This window comes from Salmo salar, chromosome 20, assembly GCF_965601325.2.
Source record: "Salmo salar chromosome 20, fSalSal1, whole genome shotgun sequence".
In the NCBI taxonomy this organism is placed as follows: domain Eukaryota; kingdom Metazoa; phylum Chordata; class Actinopteri; order Salmoniformes; family Salmonidae; genus Salmo; species Salmo salar.
The window spans coordinates 80922193-80937483 of record NC_138310.1 but is presented as its reverse complement, the minus strand read 5'-3'; the positions used below and the strand labels follow the sequence as shown (position 1 = coordinate 80937483).

Below are 15291 nucleotides of genomic sequence, written 5' to 3'. Positions count from 1 at the left end.
TGTGTGTGTGTGTGTGTGTGTGTGTGTGTGTGTGTGTGTGTGTGTGTGTGTGTGTGTGTGTGTATAGTTCTGCTAATCACAGTCTTCACAGAGACATGTTTCTCCAGAACGAATATGAACTGATCAGGCAGCTAGACCATCCTTTATTTAGACGCCCCCCTCCATCCAATGAATCTCTCTTTCTCTCTCTCTCTCTCTCTTTCAATTCAATTCAATTAACTTTATTGGCATGACGTAACAATGTACATATTGCCAAAACTTATTTTGGATATTTACAATATAAAAATAAATAAAAATGAGAATCAAAATTGTCAACGGGACAACAGTAACAACAATAACCAAGGGTCAAAATAACCATACATTCAACAATAACAATAAGCATACAGTAGAGGACATGTGCAGGTTGACTGGTCTGTCAGACATATGGCAGGCAGCAATGTAGTGCGCTGCCAGCCCACAGCTCTCTGCGTCCTCCCCCAACAGGTAGCCTATCCTCATCAGAGACGTCTTTGAAACCTTGAATAAGGGTTTCAAATTTGGGAAAATTACACTCTAATTATTTTATATTTTTTACATTTTGTCAGGAAATGCAGCTCCGTCTTAGGTTCTGCTGTTGTGCAGTGGTTGCACAGCCTTTCCTCTACAGGGAGCTAGGTTTTCCTGTGTCTACCCTTCTCAATGGCAATGCTGTGCTCACTGAGCCTGTACTTTGTCAAGGTTTTTCTAAGGTTTTGATCAGAACCATGGTCAAATATTTAGCCACGGTGTGCTGTCGATTTAGGGCCAGATAGCACTGCATTTTGCTTTGTGTTTGTGCTTGTGTTTCCCAATAAGCACTGTAGTTTTGTTTTGACTGTGTTGTAATTTGGTTTATTCTGATTGATTGGATGTTCTGGTCCTGAGGCTTGTCGTGTCTTTGGGGTACCATTAAACTAAAGACATGTTTATCAATTAACTCCCTGTAATTATTATCACGCGATTAAACTGATTAATCGTTTAATTGTAATTAACTAGGAGATCGGGGCACCAAGGAAAATATTCAGATTACAAAGCTATAATTTTCCTAATATAACTTTCCTATATTATAACATTATATATTATATTCTGTTATAGTATAGGCTGATTATCTTCTGGTTTAAATGGTGTATTTTACCTCGCGTCCAGTCTCATTCCAAACGTCGTAAATTGTTGTATCTGCACGAACCCAGTCTTTACTAAAATCATCCATACATCAATTGTCTTAAAATCATTTATTTACTAAACTAAGTAATTCACAGAAAGTATACAAACAGTAATTATCGTCACAAAGAATTGGTAGAGTAATGTGCCCTAGTGGTCTAAACAGGCCTGGCTGGTGTCTTGTAGAACAATGGGTCATAAAATGTTCAGCTGAGGACGTACACAGAGTTCATTAATATTAACAATTGACATGCTAATCAATTGCACATGGACGCTCACTCATTTGGGAACAATTGCAATCAATATATATTTACGCTCAGTGTGTCGTCGGGATCCTTGTTGAAAAGTCGTTCTGTTGGAGAGTTCTCTCTCTCTCTCTCTCTCTCTCTCTCTCTCTCTCTCTCTCTCTCTCTCGGTTAGAATGGATCTTTCAAAGCGACATTCATTAATGTCGTTATAGAATGGATGTTTCGTTGGTCTTCGCGTTCAATGATATCATTTCTAGCTGCAGACTATTAATATCAAAGACTTGTTCTTATTCTGTCGGTATCAATAGTCTAAAAGTTAACCACGTGGTATAGTTCACTTTCAGTAGAGTACTTGAATGGTCAAACCTATTGGCCAACTCGCAATGGAGTGGAGGCCGGGTCTGAAGAAAGTAGATCAGGGTATAGTTTTATAGTGAACATGTCACATGACGCCTGGTCCTGTCTGTGTCCCTGGGGGCGTGCCGATGACTGAGTTAAGCTTGGTACAGAAATACAATTCTATCACATTAACATCAGTACATAGCATCTCAATGTATTACAAATAGCTTTATCCTTATTAATACATTCTATACAACCATGTGGGTGCAAGTCTCAAGGCTGAGGCTATTATATAAACCGTTTTATGGTAATATGGCTATATTGTCTCTTCTGAGTATCACAAAATTGTACCAAGTGGACCAGTTCGTAGCTGGATTCTTCACCAATCTTTCATACCTTCTCCAGAACACAAATGTCGCTTGGCTCCCCAATTCTGTGAGTTGGAAGAATTTCCTGTGTCTCTCTATGGGCCATGTGGCCAGAGACTCTTCTCTGGAATTTTACCACTCCTTCACACAGGGACTGGGTGGGGGAAGGTAGGTTGGGGGATGGTGCAAGGGGGGAGGGGGTCAACTGTCCTCCCTGTACTCAAAGAGGCCAACGTCATGACAGGCTTCAGTGTGTTAGTAGAACAGGTTTGTGAACTCAGCCCCAGGACCAGCTGGATGAGGGGACTCTTTTCTTTGCTCAGCTCTTGGCATTGCAGGGCTTGGTAATGATATGAGAGAGGGTCACTGTATTTTAGATGTTTCCAAAACTTAATTGCTCTTTTTTGAGTTTTAATTATTAGTGGATATTGGCCTAATTCTGCCCTGTGTGCATTGTTTGTAGTTTTCCTCTGGACATGTAGGAGAATCTTACAGAATCTTACAAACACAATGGGGTGTTTGTCCCATTTGGTGAAATCTTGTTTTGCAAGTGGACCCCACACCTCACTGCCATAAAGTGCAATTGGTTCAATGACATATTCAATTAGTTTTAGCCAAATTTTAATAGGTATTTCAATTTGAATGAGCTTTTTAATGTCGTAGAATGCCCTGCGTGCTTTCTCTCTCAGTTCATTCACTGCCTCATTAAGGTGCCCAGTTGAGTTTATTTTTAAACCTAAGTAATTGTAGTGTGTGCAGTACTCTATATGTATGAGTATGTTCCGGAACTCCAATTTGAGCAGCAGCAGCTGAAAAATGAGCTCCTACAAATATTGAAATTTACATGGTTTTTAGAGTGAAGTACATCGGAAAAAAGCAAAAGAAAACTGCAAGACTGAATAGGAGAAAAAACAAGCAACAAACAAAGAAGATAGGCGTTTTGAAAAATAACTATTTTTCATAAAATTGTAGTTATCTTAGCAAGCTGAATTGTTTACCAGTTGCTAAGCAGTTGCTAGGGACTCTTTTGGAAGAAGCTAGCTAGCTAACGAAGAACAACAAAGAATATCTAGTTAACAGAAGAAAAGAAAGAGAAAATCAGGACAGAAGAAAAAGGATATCAAAGTGAAACAGTTCTCTAAAGACACAGGAGACAATAATACAAGAAACAACACTTCTGTAGCTTGTCAACTATGTGTCTGTCTATCCCTGTTCTCTCCTCTCTGCACAGGCCATACAAACGCTTCACACCGCGTGGCCGCTGCCACTCTAACCTGGTGGTCCCAGCGTGCACGACCCACGTGGAGTTCCAGGTCTCCGGCAGCCTCTGGAACTGCCGGTCTGCAGCCAACAAGGCTGAGTTCATCTCAGCCTATGCTACCCTCCAGTCCCTAGACTTCCTGGCGCTGACGGAAACATGGATTACCACAGATAACACTGCTACTCCTACTGCTCTCTCTTCGTCTGCCCACGTGTTCTCGCATACCCCTAGAGCATCGAGCCAGCGGGGTGGTGGCACTGGAATCCTCATCTCTCCCAAGTGGACATTCTCTCTTTCTCCCCTGACCCATCTGTCTATCTCCTCATTTGAATTCCATGCTGTCACAGTTACCAGCCCTTTCAAGCTTAACATCCTTATCATTTATCGCCCTCCAGGTTCCCTTGGAGAGTTCATCAATGAGCTTGACGCCTTGATAAGTTCCTTTCCTGAGGATGGCTCACCTCTCACAGTTCTGGGTGACTTTAACCTCCCCACGTCTACCTTTGACTCATTCCTCTCTGCCTCCTTCTTTCCACTCCTCTCCTCTTTTGACCTCACCCTCTCACCTTCCCCCCCTACTCACAAGGCAGGCAATACGCTTGACCTCATCTTTACTAGATGCTGTTCTTCCACTAATCTCATTGCAACTCCCTTCCAAATCTCCGACCACTACCTTGTATCCTTTTCCCTCTTGCTCTCATCCAACACTTCTCACTCTGCCCCTACTCGGATGGTATTGCGTCGTCCCAACCTTCGCTCTCTCTCTCCCGCTACTCTCTCCTCTTCCATCCTATCATCTCTTCCCTCTGCTCAAACCTTCTCCAACCTATCTCCTGATTCTGCCTCCTCAACCCTCCTCTCCTCCCTTTCTGCATCCTTTGATTTTCTCTGTCCCCTATCCTCCAGGCCGGCTCGGTCCCCCCCTCCTGCTCCGTGGCTCGACGACTCACTACGAGCTCACAGAACAAGGCTCCGGGCAGCCGAGCGGAAATGGAGGAAAACTCGCCTCCCTGCGGACCTGGCATCCTTTCACTCACTCCTCTCTACATTCTCCTCTTCTGTCTCTGCTGCTAAAGCCACTTTCTACCACTCTAAATTCCAAGCATCTGCCTCTAACCCTAGGAAGCTCTTTGCTACCTTCTCCTCCCTCCTGAATCCTCCTCCCCCTCCCCCCCCCTCCTCCCTCTCTGCGGATGACTTCGTCAACCATTTTGAAAAGAAGGTTGACGATATCCGATCCTCGTTTGCTAAGTCAAACGACACCGCTGGTCCTGCTCACACTGCCCTACCCTGTGCTTTGACCTCTTTCTCCCCTCTCTCTCCAGATGAAATCTCGCGTCTTGTGACGGCCGGCCGCCCAACAACCTGCCCACTTGACCCTATCCCCTCCTCTCTTCTCCAGACCATTTCCGGAGACCTTCTCCCCTTCCTCACCGCGCTCATCAACTCATCCTTGACCGCTGGCTACGTCCCTTCCGTCTTCAAGAGAGCGAGAGTTGCACCCCTTCTGAAAAAACCTACACTCGATCCCTCCGATGTCAACAACTACAGACCAGTATCCCTTCTTTCTTTTCTCTCCAAAACTCTTGAACGTGCCGTCCTTGGCCAGCTCTCCTGCTATCTCTCTCAGAATGACCTTCTTGATCCTAATCAGTCAGGTTTCAAGACTGGGCATTCAACTGAGACTGCTCTTCTCTGTGTCACGGAGGCTCTCCGCACTGCTAAAGCTAACTCTCTCTCCTCTGCTCTCATCCTTCTAGACCTATCTGCTGCCTTTGATACTGTGAACCATCAGATCCTCCTCTCCACCCTCTCCGAGTTGGGCATCTCCGGCGCGGCCCACGCTTGGATTGCGTCCTACCTGACAGGTCGCTCCTACCAGGTGGCGTGGCGAGAATCTGTCTCCGCACCATGCGCTCTCAGCACTGGTGTCCCCCAGGGCTCTGTTCTAGGCCCTCTCCTATTCTCGCTATACACCAAGTCACTTGGCTCTGTCATATCCTCACATGGTCTCTCCTATCATTGCTATGCAGACGACACACAATTAATCTTCTCCTTTCCCCCTTCTGATAACCAGGCGGCGAATCGCATCTCTGCATGTCTGTCAGACATATCAGTGTGGATGACGGATCACCAGCTCAAGCTGAACCTCGGCAAGACGGAGCTGCTCTTCCTCCCGGGGAAGGACTGCCCGTTCCATGATCTCGCCATCACGGTTGACAACTCCCTTGTGTCCTCCTCCCAGAGTGCTAAGAACCTTGGCGTGATCCTGGACAACACCCTGTCGTTCTCCACTAACATCAATGCGGTGACCCGATCCTGTAGGTTCATGCTCTACAACATTCGCAGAGTACGACCCTGCCTCACACAGGAAGCGGCGCAGGTCCTAATCCAGGCACTTGTCATCTCCCGTCTGGATTACTGCAACTCGCTGTTGGCTGGGCTCCCTGCCTGTGCCATTAAACCCCTACAACTCATCCAGAACGCCGCAGCCCGTCTGGTGTTCAACCTTCCCAAGTTCTCTCACGTCACCCCGCTCCTCCGCTCTCTCCACTGGCTTCCAGTTGAAGCTCGCATCCGCTACAAGACCATGGTGATTGCCTACGGAGCTGTGAAGGGAACGGCACCTCCATACCTTCAGGCTCTGATCAGGCCCTACACCCAAACAAGGGCACTGCGTTCATCCACCACTGGCCTGCTGGCCCCCCTACCTCTGAGGAAGCACAGTTCCCACTCAGCCCAGTCAAAACTGTTCGCTGCTCTGGCACCCCAATGGTGGAACAAGCTCCCTCACGACGCCAGGACAGCGGAGTCAATCACCACCTTCCGGAGACACCTGAAACCCCACCTCTTTAAGGAATACCTAGGATAGGATAAAGTAATCCTTCTAACCCCCCCCCCCCTTAAAAGATTTAGATGCACTATTGTAAAGTGGTTGTTCCACTGGATATCATAAGGTGAATGCACCATTTTGTAAGTCGCTCTGGATAAGAGCGTCTGCTAAATGACTTAAATGTAAATGTAAATATGTTTTGTACCAATTGAGAACTTTGGTCTAATTCCCTGAGATCTGGATCTTCTCTGGAAAATCATTATTTTTGTATTTTTGGGGTTCACTGCCAGAGCCCAGGTCTGGCAGTACTGCTGTAGCAGGTCCAGGCTCTGCTGTAGGCCATGTGCTCGTTCTCTCTCTCTCTTTCCCTTTCTCTCTCTCTCCCCCTCTTTCTCTCTCCTCTCCCTTTCTCTCTCTCTCTCTCTCTCTCTCTCCTCTCTCTCTCTCTCTCTCTCTTTCTCTCTCCACCTCTCTCATCTCCTCTCTCTCTTTCTCTCTCTCTTTCTCTCTCTCTCTCTCTCTCTCTCCCCCTCTCCTCTCTCTCCTCTCTCTCTCCCCCTCTCCCTCTCCTCTCTCTCCTCTCCCTCTCCTCTCCCTCTCCTCTCTCTCTTCTCTCCCCCTCTCCCTCTCCTCTCTCTCCTCTCCCTCTCCTATCCCTCTCCTCTCTCTCCTCTATCTCTCTCTCCCCCTCTCCCTCTCCTCTCTCTCCTCTCCCTCTCCTCTCTCTCTCCCCCCTCTCCCTCTCCTCTCTCTCCTCTCCCTCTCCTCCCTCTCCTCTCTCTCCTCTCTCTCCTCTCTCTCTCCCCCTCTCTCAGGTATAGACAATAAAAAGACTGTGATGAGATCCTCCTGACCTCCTCCAGAGGTAGTCGATGATGCATCTTATATGGACATTCTGGAAGTGTAAACAAATCCGGACAAAATCCAACCGGCCAGTTGAATTAAGATCTATTTTTATGTTTTGTCTGTACTTTAAAAGTTTCCCAGAATGTTTCCTTAGCTTGTGGGAACAGTCTGGTGAGAACATTTTGGGGACATCACAAAAGATATGTTCCCAAAACACAAAAATTGTCCAGTTGTGCGGATGATTATCCGAGACAAATCTCGGGTCATCTTGATCGGATGACGACAACCACATGTTAATGCAAGGTGTAACCACGGCTAGAGAGGAGAGGTGTGGGAGGAGACGAGTACAGAGGGAAGAGAGGGAAGAGAGGGTGTTTGAAGTTCATAAAGCAGGTTGAGTTTCATGAAGGCAAAACAGGTTGTTAGATACAGGTTGTTCTAATTGGTCTCTTTTTTCTCCCTCCCTCCATCCTTATCCCTCTCCCTCCTTATCCCTCCCTCCATCCTTATCCCTCTCCCTCCTTATCCCCTCCCTCCCTCCATCCTTATCCCTCTCCCTCCTTATCCCTCCCTCCCTCCATCCTTATCCTTCTCCCTCCTTATCCCCTCCCTCCCTCCATCCTTATCATTATCCCTCACCCTCCATCCCCTCCCTCATCCTTATCTCCCTCCCTCCCTCCATCCCTCCATCCCCTCCATCCATCCTTATCCCTCTCCCTCCCCCCCTCCATCCCCTCTCTCCCTCCCTCCATCCATCCTTATCCCTCTATCTCCCCTCCCTCCCTCCTTATCCCTCTCCCTCCCTCCCTCCCTCCCTCCCTCCCTCCCTCCCTCCCTCCCTCCCTCCCTCCCTCCCTCCCTCCCTCCCTCCCTCCCTCCCTCCCTCCCTCCCTCCCTCCCTCCCTCCCTCCCTCCCTCCCTCCATCCTTATCCCTCTCCCTCCATCCTTATCCCCTCTCTCCATCCCATCCATCCCTCTCCCTCCCTCCATCCCATCCCTCCCTCCCTACGTCCTTATCCCTCTCTCTCCATCCCCTCCCTCCCTCCATCCTTATCCCTCTCCCTCCATCCTTATCCTTATCCCTCACCCTCCATCCCCTCCCTCCATCCTTATCCCTCTCCCTCCATCCCCTCCCTCCATCCTTATCCCTCTCCCTCCCTCCATCCTTATCCCTCTATCTCCCCCTCCCTCCCTCCTTATCCCTCTCCCTCCATTTCCCCTCCCTCCTTATCCCCTCCCTCTCCCACCATCTTCCCCCTCCATCCCTCCATCCTTATCCCTCTCTCTCCGTCTCCCTCCCTCCCTCCCTCCATCCTTATCCCTCTCCATCTGTCTCCATCTCTCCCCTTCATCCATCTTCCCATCCTCTCTTTTTTTGTCTTTCTCCTCTCTGGTTCCCTCCCAGAGCGGGAGTCATTGCGACAGCAGTATGCCCAGGACACTAAGATGGGCTTTGTGATCAATGCCATCTACTCCATGGCCTATGGGCTCCATAACATGCAGCGCTCACTCTGCCCAGGCTACCAGGTGGGTGGTACTGGACTTGGCTGTACTAACAACAATCTACTGTCACTATTATAGTTGATTATAGTTGGGATTGTTCATATTGTTATTGAGATGATGATGATGAGGATGATGATGAGGATGATGGTGATGATGATGATGGTGATGATGGTGATGATGGTGGAGATGATGGTGATGATGATGATGTTGGAGATGATGGTGATGATGATGGAGATGATGATGGTGATGATGATGATGATGGTGGAGATGATGGTGATGGTGATGATGATGGTGGAGATGATGATGATGATGGTGATGATGGTGATGGTGATGATGGTGGAGATGATGGTGATGATGATGATGGTGATGGTGGAGATGATGGTGATGATGATGGTGGAGATGATGATGGTGATGAAGATGGTGATAATGATGATGATGATAATGATGATGGTGATGATGATGATGATGATGATGGTGGTCCAGGGGCTATGTGATGCCATGCGACCTATAGATGGTGCCACACTGCTGGACTTCCTGATGAAGACCAACTTCACAGGCGTGTCTGGAGAGGGCATCCTGTTTGACGAGAACGGAGACTCACCTGGCCGGTACGTGTGTGTGCGTGTGTGCGCGTGTGTGCATGCGTGTGCGTGTGTGTGTGTGTGCGTGTGTCTAAATAGGACATCATAAATAAGAAGAGCAGTGAGTCGTCTGGCTGTGATGATCTCATCCCATGTACAGTATCTCCATACCTTAGTATGTATGTATCAATAGATTCAGAGGTACTGACTCCTGTGTGTGTGTGTGTGTGTGTGTGTGTGTGTGTGTGTGTGTGTGTGTGTGTGTGTGTGTGTGTGTGTGTGTGTGTGTGTCAGATATGAGATCATGAACTTTAAGAAGATGGGGAAGGACTACTATGACTATATTAACGTGGGGAGCTGGGATAACAGTGGGCTGAAGATCGATGATGATGAAATCTGGGCCAGCAAGGACACCATCATCAAATCAGTCTGCAGCGAACCCTGTGACAAGGGACAGATAAAGGTGACACACATCCCTGCATACACAAACACACCCTATGTATGCTTGGGGGGAGGGAGGGATCAGGGAAGGAGGGAGAGAGGGGGAGGGAGGGAGGGAGGGGGTGAAAGGTTGACCCTTCAAGATTATCTCTGTTGATATTTTAATCTGATTGGTGCATTCTCTCTAAGATAGTATTTTTGCAGTGTTGTGATTAGTGTTTTTTTTCTGAGCTGATGAGGGTGTTTTTCTGGTGTGTGTGTTCTCCAGGTGATCCGTAAAGGAGAGGTGAGCTGCTGCTGGACCTGCACTCCCTGTAAGGAGAATGAGTTTGTGTTTGATGAGTACACCTGCCGAGCCTGTGACCTGGGTTCCTGGCCCACCTTCCACCTCACAGGTAAGACACACACACACACACACACACACACACACACACACACACACACACACACCATTTAAGGTGTATGGATTGGCCTCTTTGTTCTTGGAAGTCTCCTCTAAATGAATCTCATCAGCCTGGCTGAGCTGGATCAGACGCCCTCACACAGGTTAACACGACAGACTGACTCATTCACACATCCTGGAAACACACACACACACTCACAAATGCACACACACAGACACAAACACACACACACAGACACAAAGAAAAAAATATGGGGCATTTATATAATGGTGTTTTTCAATTGTGCACTTCACATTTCTCCATCAGAGGAGCCAGCTTTTGTTGACTGCAAATAGGTATTGTTCTTTCAGCAGTACTGTTAGATACTTTGTGTTATTATTATGTGTGTTTGAGTGTCAGTCAGTCGCCGTATAAATGGAACTTAGTAGAGAAGTGATTGTCTGATGCTTCTCAGCGTGCTGTCCTGTTACAGCCTAATGGATGTTAGCTATTCTCTCAGTTACTGATGAGAGACAATCACACACACACACACACACACACACACACACACACACACACACACACACACACACACACACACACACACACACACACACACACACACACACACACACACACACACACACACACACACACACACACACACAGTATACACTGATCATGTTTTGACTGAATCTGTACTATTTCCATGAAAGCAGCTAATTATCCTTCCTCCTCTCCCGCTCTTCCTCCTCTCCCGCTCATCCCCTCTCCTCTCCTCTTCTTAATTTGACACTGGCATGGTCACCATTGTACTAATTATTCTGTATTGAGGGCAATTTTCTTTGCAAATGTATTTTAGCAGAGCTGTGGATATTGTTCTGTAATGCATTCGACTGATCATCATTATACAGCTGCTAGCCAGCAAGCGCCAATGTTTAAAACCTGAGCCCAACGCATCACAGCTGGGAACACAGATACCACACTTTACTGGAGTATTCTACTGCAACTTTTTAAGGAAAGGAGAGAAGTAAGCGCTCATGTTTAGCAGCTGTAGAAGAGTCATTCCATCAGGACAGTAAGTTTGACTGTGGCCGTGGGTGGCTCCCGGACTGTAACTGGTCTAATGTGGCTCCCATCGGGACTGTAATTGGTGTAATGTTACTCCCGTCAGGACTGTAACTGGTGTAATGTGGCTCCCGTCGGGACTGAAACTGGTGTAATGTTACTCCCGTCTGGACTGTAACTGGTGTAATGTTACTCCCGTCTGGACTGTAACTGGTGTAATGTTACTCCCGTCGGGACTGTAACTGGTGTAATGTGGCTCCCGTCTGGACTGTAACTGGTGTAATGTGGCTCCCGTCAGGACTGTAACTGGTGTAATGTGGCTCCCGTCTGGACTGTAACTGGTGTAATGTGGCTCCCGGCGGGACTGTAACTGGTGTAATGTTACTCCCGTCTGGACTGTAACTGGTGTAATGTGGCTCCCGTCTGGACTGTAACTGGTGTAATGTGGCTCCCGTCTGGACTGTAACTGGTGTAATGTTACTCCCGTCTGGACTGTAACTGGTGTAATGTGGCTCCCGTCTGGACTGTAACTGGTGTAATGTGGCACCCGTCTGGACTGTAACTGGTGTAATGTGGCTCCCGGCGGGACTGTAACTGGTGTAATGTTACTCCCGTTTGGACTGTAACTGGTGTAATGTTACTCCCGTCTGGACTGTAACTGGTGTAATGTGGCTCCCGTCTGGACTGTAACTGGTGTAATGTAGCTCCCGTCTGGACTGTAACTGGTGTAATGTGGCTCCCGTCTGGACTGTAACTGGTGTTATGTTACTCCCGTCTGGACTGTAACTGGTGTAATGTTACTCCCGTCTGGACTGTAACTGGTGTAATGTGGCTCCCGTCAGGACTGTAACTGGTGTAATGTGGCTCCCGTCTGGACTGTAACTGGTGTAATGTTACTCCCGTCTGGACTGTAACTGGTGTAATGTTACTCCCGTCTGGACTGTAACTGGTGTAATGTGGCTCCCGTCTGGACTGTAACTGGTGTAATGTGGCTCCCGTCTGGACTGTAACTGGTGTAATGTGGCTCCCGTCTGGACTGTAACTGGTGTAATGTGGCTCCCGTCGGGACTGTAACTGGTGTAATGTTACTCCCGTCTGGACTGTAACTGGTGTAATGTGGCTCCCGTCTGGACTGTAACTGGTGTAATGTGGCTCCCGTCTGGACTGTAACTGGTGTAATGTGGCTCCCGTCTGGACTGTAACTGGTGTAATGTTACTCCCGTCTGGACTGTAACTGGTGTAATGTGGCTCCCATCTGGACTGTAACTGGTGTAATGTTACTCCCGTCTGGACTGTAACTGGTGTAATGTGGCTCCCGTCTGGACTGTAACTGGTGTAATGTTACTCCCGTCTGGACTGTAACTGGTGTAATGTGGCTCCCGTCTGGACTGTATCTGGTGTAATGTAGCTCCCGTCTGGACTGTAACTGGTGTAATGTGGCTCCCGTCTGGACTGTAACTGGTGTAATGTAGCTCCCGTCCGGACTGTAACTGGTGTAATGTGGCTCCCGTCGGGACTGTAACTGGTGTAATGTTACTCCCGTCAGGACTGTAACTGGTGTAATGTTACTCCCGTCTGGACTGTAACTGGTGTAATGTGGCTCCCGTCTGGACTGTAACTGGTGTAATGTGGCTCCCGTCTGGACTGTAACTGGTGTAATGTGGCTCCCGTCGGGACTGTAACTGGTGTAATGTTACTCCCGTCTAGACTGTAATTGGTCTAATGTGACTCCCGTCAGGACTGTAACTGGTGTATTGTTACTCCCGTCTGGACTGTAACTGGTGTAATGTGGCTCCCGTCTGGACTGTAACTGGTGTAATGTAGCTCCCGTCTGGACTGTAACTGGTGTAATGGGGCTCCCGTCGGGACTGTAACTGGTGTAATGTTACTCCCGTCAGGACTGTAACTGGTGTAATGTTACTCCCGTCTGGACTGTAACTGGTGTAATGTGGCTCCCGTCTGGACTGTAACTGGTGTAATGTGGCTCCCGTCTGGACTGTAACTGGTGTAATGTAATTCCCATCAGGACTGTAACTGGTGTAATGTGGCTCCCGTCTGGACTGTAACTGGTGTAATGGGGCTCCCGTCAGGACTGTAACTGGTGTAATGTAACTCCCGTCTGGACTGTAACTGGTGTAATGTAGCTCCCGTCTGGACTGTAACTTGTGTAATGTGGCTCCCGTTGGGACTGTAACTGGTGTAATGTGGCTCCCGTCTGGACTGTAACTGGTGTAATGTTACTCCCGTCTGGACTGTAACTGGTGTAATGTGGCTCCCATCTGGACTGTAACTGGTGTAATGTTACTCCCGTCTGGACTGTAACTGGTGTAATGTAGCTCCCGTCTGGACTGTAACTGGTGTAATGTAGCTCCCGTCTGGACTGTAACTGGTGTAATGTGGCTCCCGTCGGGACTGTAACTGGTGTAATGTTACTCCCGTCAGGACTGTAACTGGTGTAATGTTACTCCCGTCTCGACTGTAACTGGTGTAATGTGGCTCCCGTCTGGACTGTAACTGGTGTAATGTGGCTCCCATCTGGACTGTAACTGGTGTAATGTGGCTCCCGTCGGGACTGTAACTGGTGTAATGTTACTCCCGTCTAGACTGTAATTGGTCTAATGTGACTCCCGTCAGGACTGTAACTGGTGTATTGTTACTCCCGTCTGGACTGTAACTGGTGTAATGTGGCTCCCGTCTGGACTGTAACTGGTGTAATGTAGCTCCCGTCTGGACTGTAACTGGTGTAATGGGGCTCCCGTCGGGACTGTAACTGGTGTAATGTTACTCCCGTCAGGACTGTAACTGGTGTAATGTTACTCCCGTCTGGACTGTAACTGGTGTAATGTGGCTCCCGTCTGGACTGTAACTGGTGTAATGTGGCTCCCGTCTGGACTGTAACTGGTGTAATGTGGCTCCCGTCAGGACTGTAACTGGTGTAATGTGGCTCCCTTCTGGACTGTAACTGGTGTAATGGGGCTCCCGTCGGGACTGTAACTGGTGTAATGTTACTCCCGTCAGGACTGTAACTGGTGTAATGTTACTCCCGTCTGGACTGTAACTGGTGTAATGTGGCTCCCGTCTGGACTGTAACTGGTGTAATGTGGCTCCCGTCTGGACTGTAACTGGTGTAATGTAGCTCCCGTCTGGACTGTAACTGGTGTAATGGGGCTCCCGTCGGGACTGTAACTGCTGTAATGTGGCTCCCGTCTGGACTGTAACTGGTGTAATGTGGCTCCCGTCTGGACTGTAACTGGTGTAATGTGGCTCCCGTCGGGACTGTAACTGGTGTAATGTTACTCCCGTCTGGACTGTAACTGGTGTAATGTGGCTCCCGTCAGGACTGTAACTGGTGTAATGTGGCTCCCGTCTGGACTGTAACTGGTGTAATGTTACTCCCGTCTGGACTGTAACTGGTGTAATGTGGCTCCCATCTGGACTGTTACTCGTGTAATGTGGCTCCCGTCAGGACTGTAACTGGTGTATTGTAACTCCCGTCTGGACTGTAACTGGTGTAATGTAGATCCCGTCTGGACTTTAACTGGTGTAATGTGGCTCCCGTTGGGACTGTAACTGGTGTAATGTGGCTCCCGTCTGGACTGTAACTGGTGTAATGTTACTCCCGTCTGGACTGTAACTGGTGTAATGTGGCTCCCGTCTGGACTGTAACTGGTGTAATGTTACTCCCGTCTGGACTGTAACTGGTGTAATGTGGCTCCCGTCAGGACTGTAACTGGTGTAATGTTACTCCCGTCTGGACTGTAACTGGTCTAATGTGGCTCCCGTCTGGACTGTAACTGGTGTAATGTAGCTCCCGTCTGGACTGTAACTGGTGTAATGTGGCTCCAGTCTGGACTGTAACTGGTGTTATGTTACTCCCGTCTGGACTGTAACTGGTGTAATGTTACTCCCGTCTGGACTGTAACTGGTGTAATGTGGCTCCCGTCAGGACTGTAACTGGTGTAATGTTACTCCCGTCTGGACTGTAACTGGTGTAATGTAGCTCCCGTCTGGACTGTAACTGGTGTAATGTGGCTCCCGTCTGGACTGTAACTGGTGTAATGTTACTCCCGTCTGGACTGTAACTGGTGTAATGTGGCTCCCGTCTGGACTGTAACTGGTCTAATGTGGCTCCCGTCTGGACTGTAACTGGTGTAATGTGGCTCCCGTTGGGACTGTAACTGGTGTAATGTTACTCCCGTCTGGACTGTAACTGGTGTAATGTTACTCCCGTCTGGACTGT

At 48.4% G+C, this 15291-nt stretch overlaps 1 protein-coding gene across 1 annotated transcript in view; it reads left to right on the top strand.

Moving 5' to 3' along the window:
- The window catches only part of LOC106581415 (metabotropic glutamate receptor 5), a 259139-nt gene that overhangs the window by 102088 nt on the left and 141760 nt on the right, over positions 1 to 15291 (top strand). The window contains exons 8-11 of the mRNA XM_014163472.3: positions 8481 to 8602; positions 9062 to 9186; positions 9454 to 9622; positions 9869 to 9995. Coding sequence (XP_014018947.2) covers positions 8481 to 8602; positions 9062 to 9186; positions 9454 to 9622; positions 9869 to 9995 — 543 coding nt within the window. The remainder of the gene's footprint in view (positions 1 to 8480; positions 8603 to 9061; positions 9187 to 9453; positions 9623 to 9868; positions 9996 to 15291) is intronic.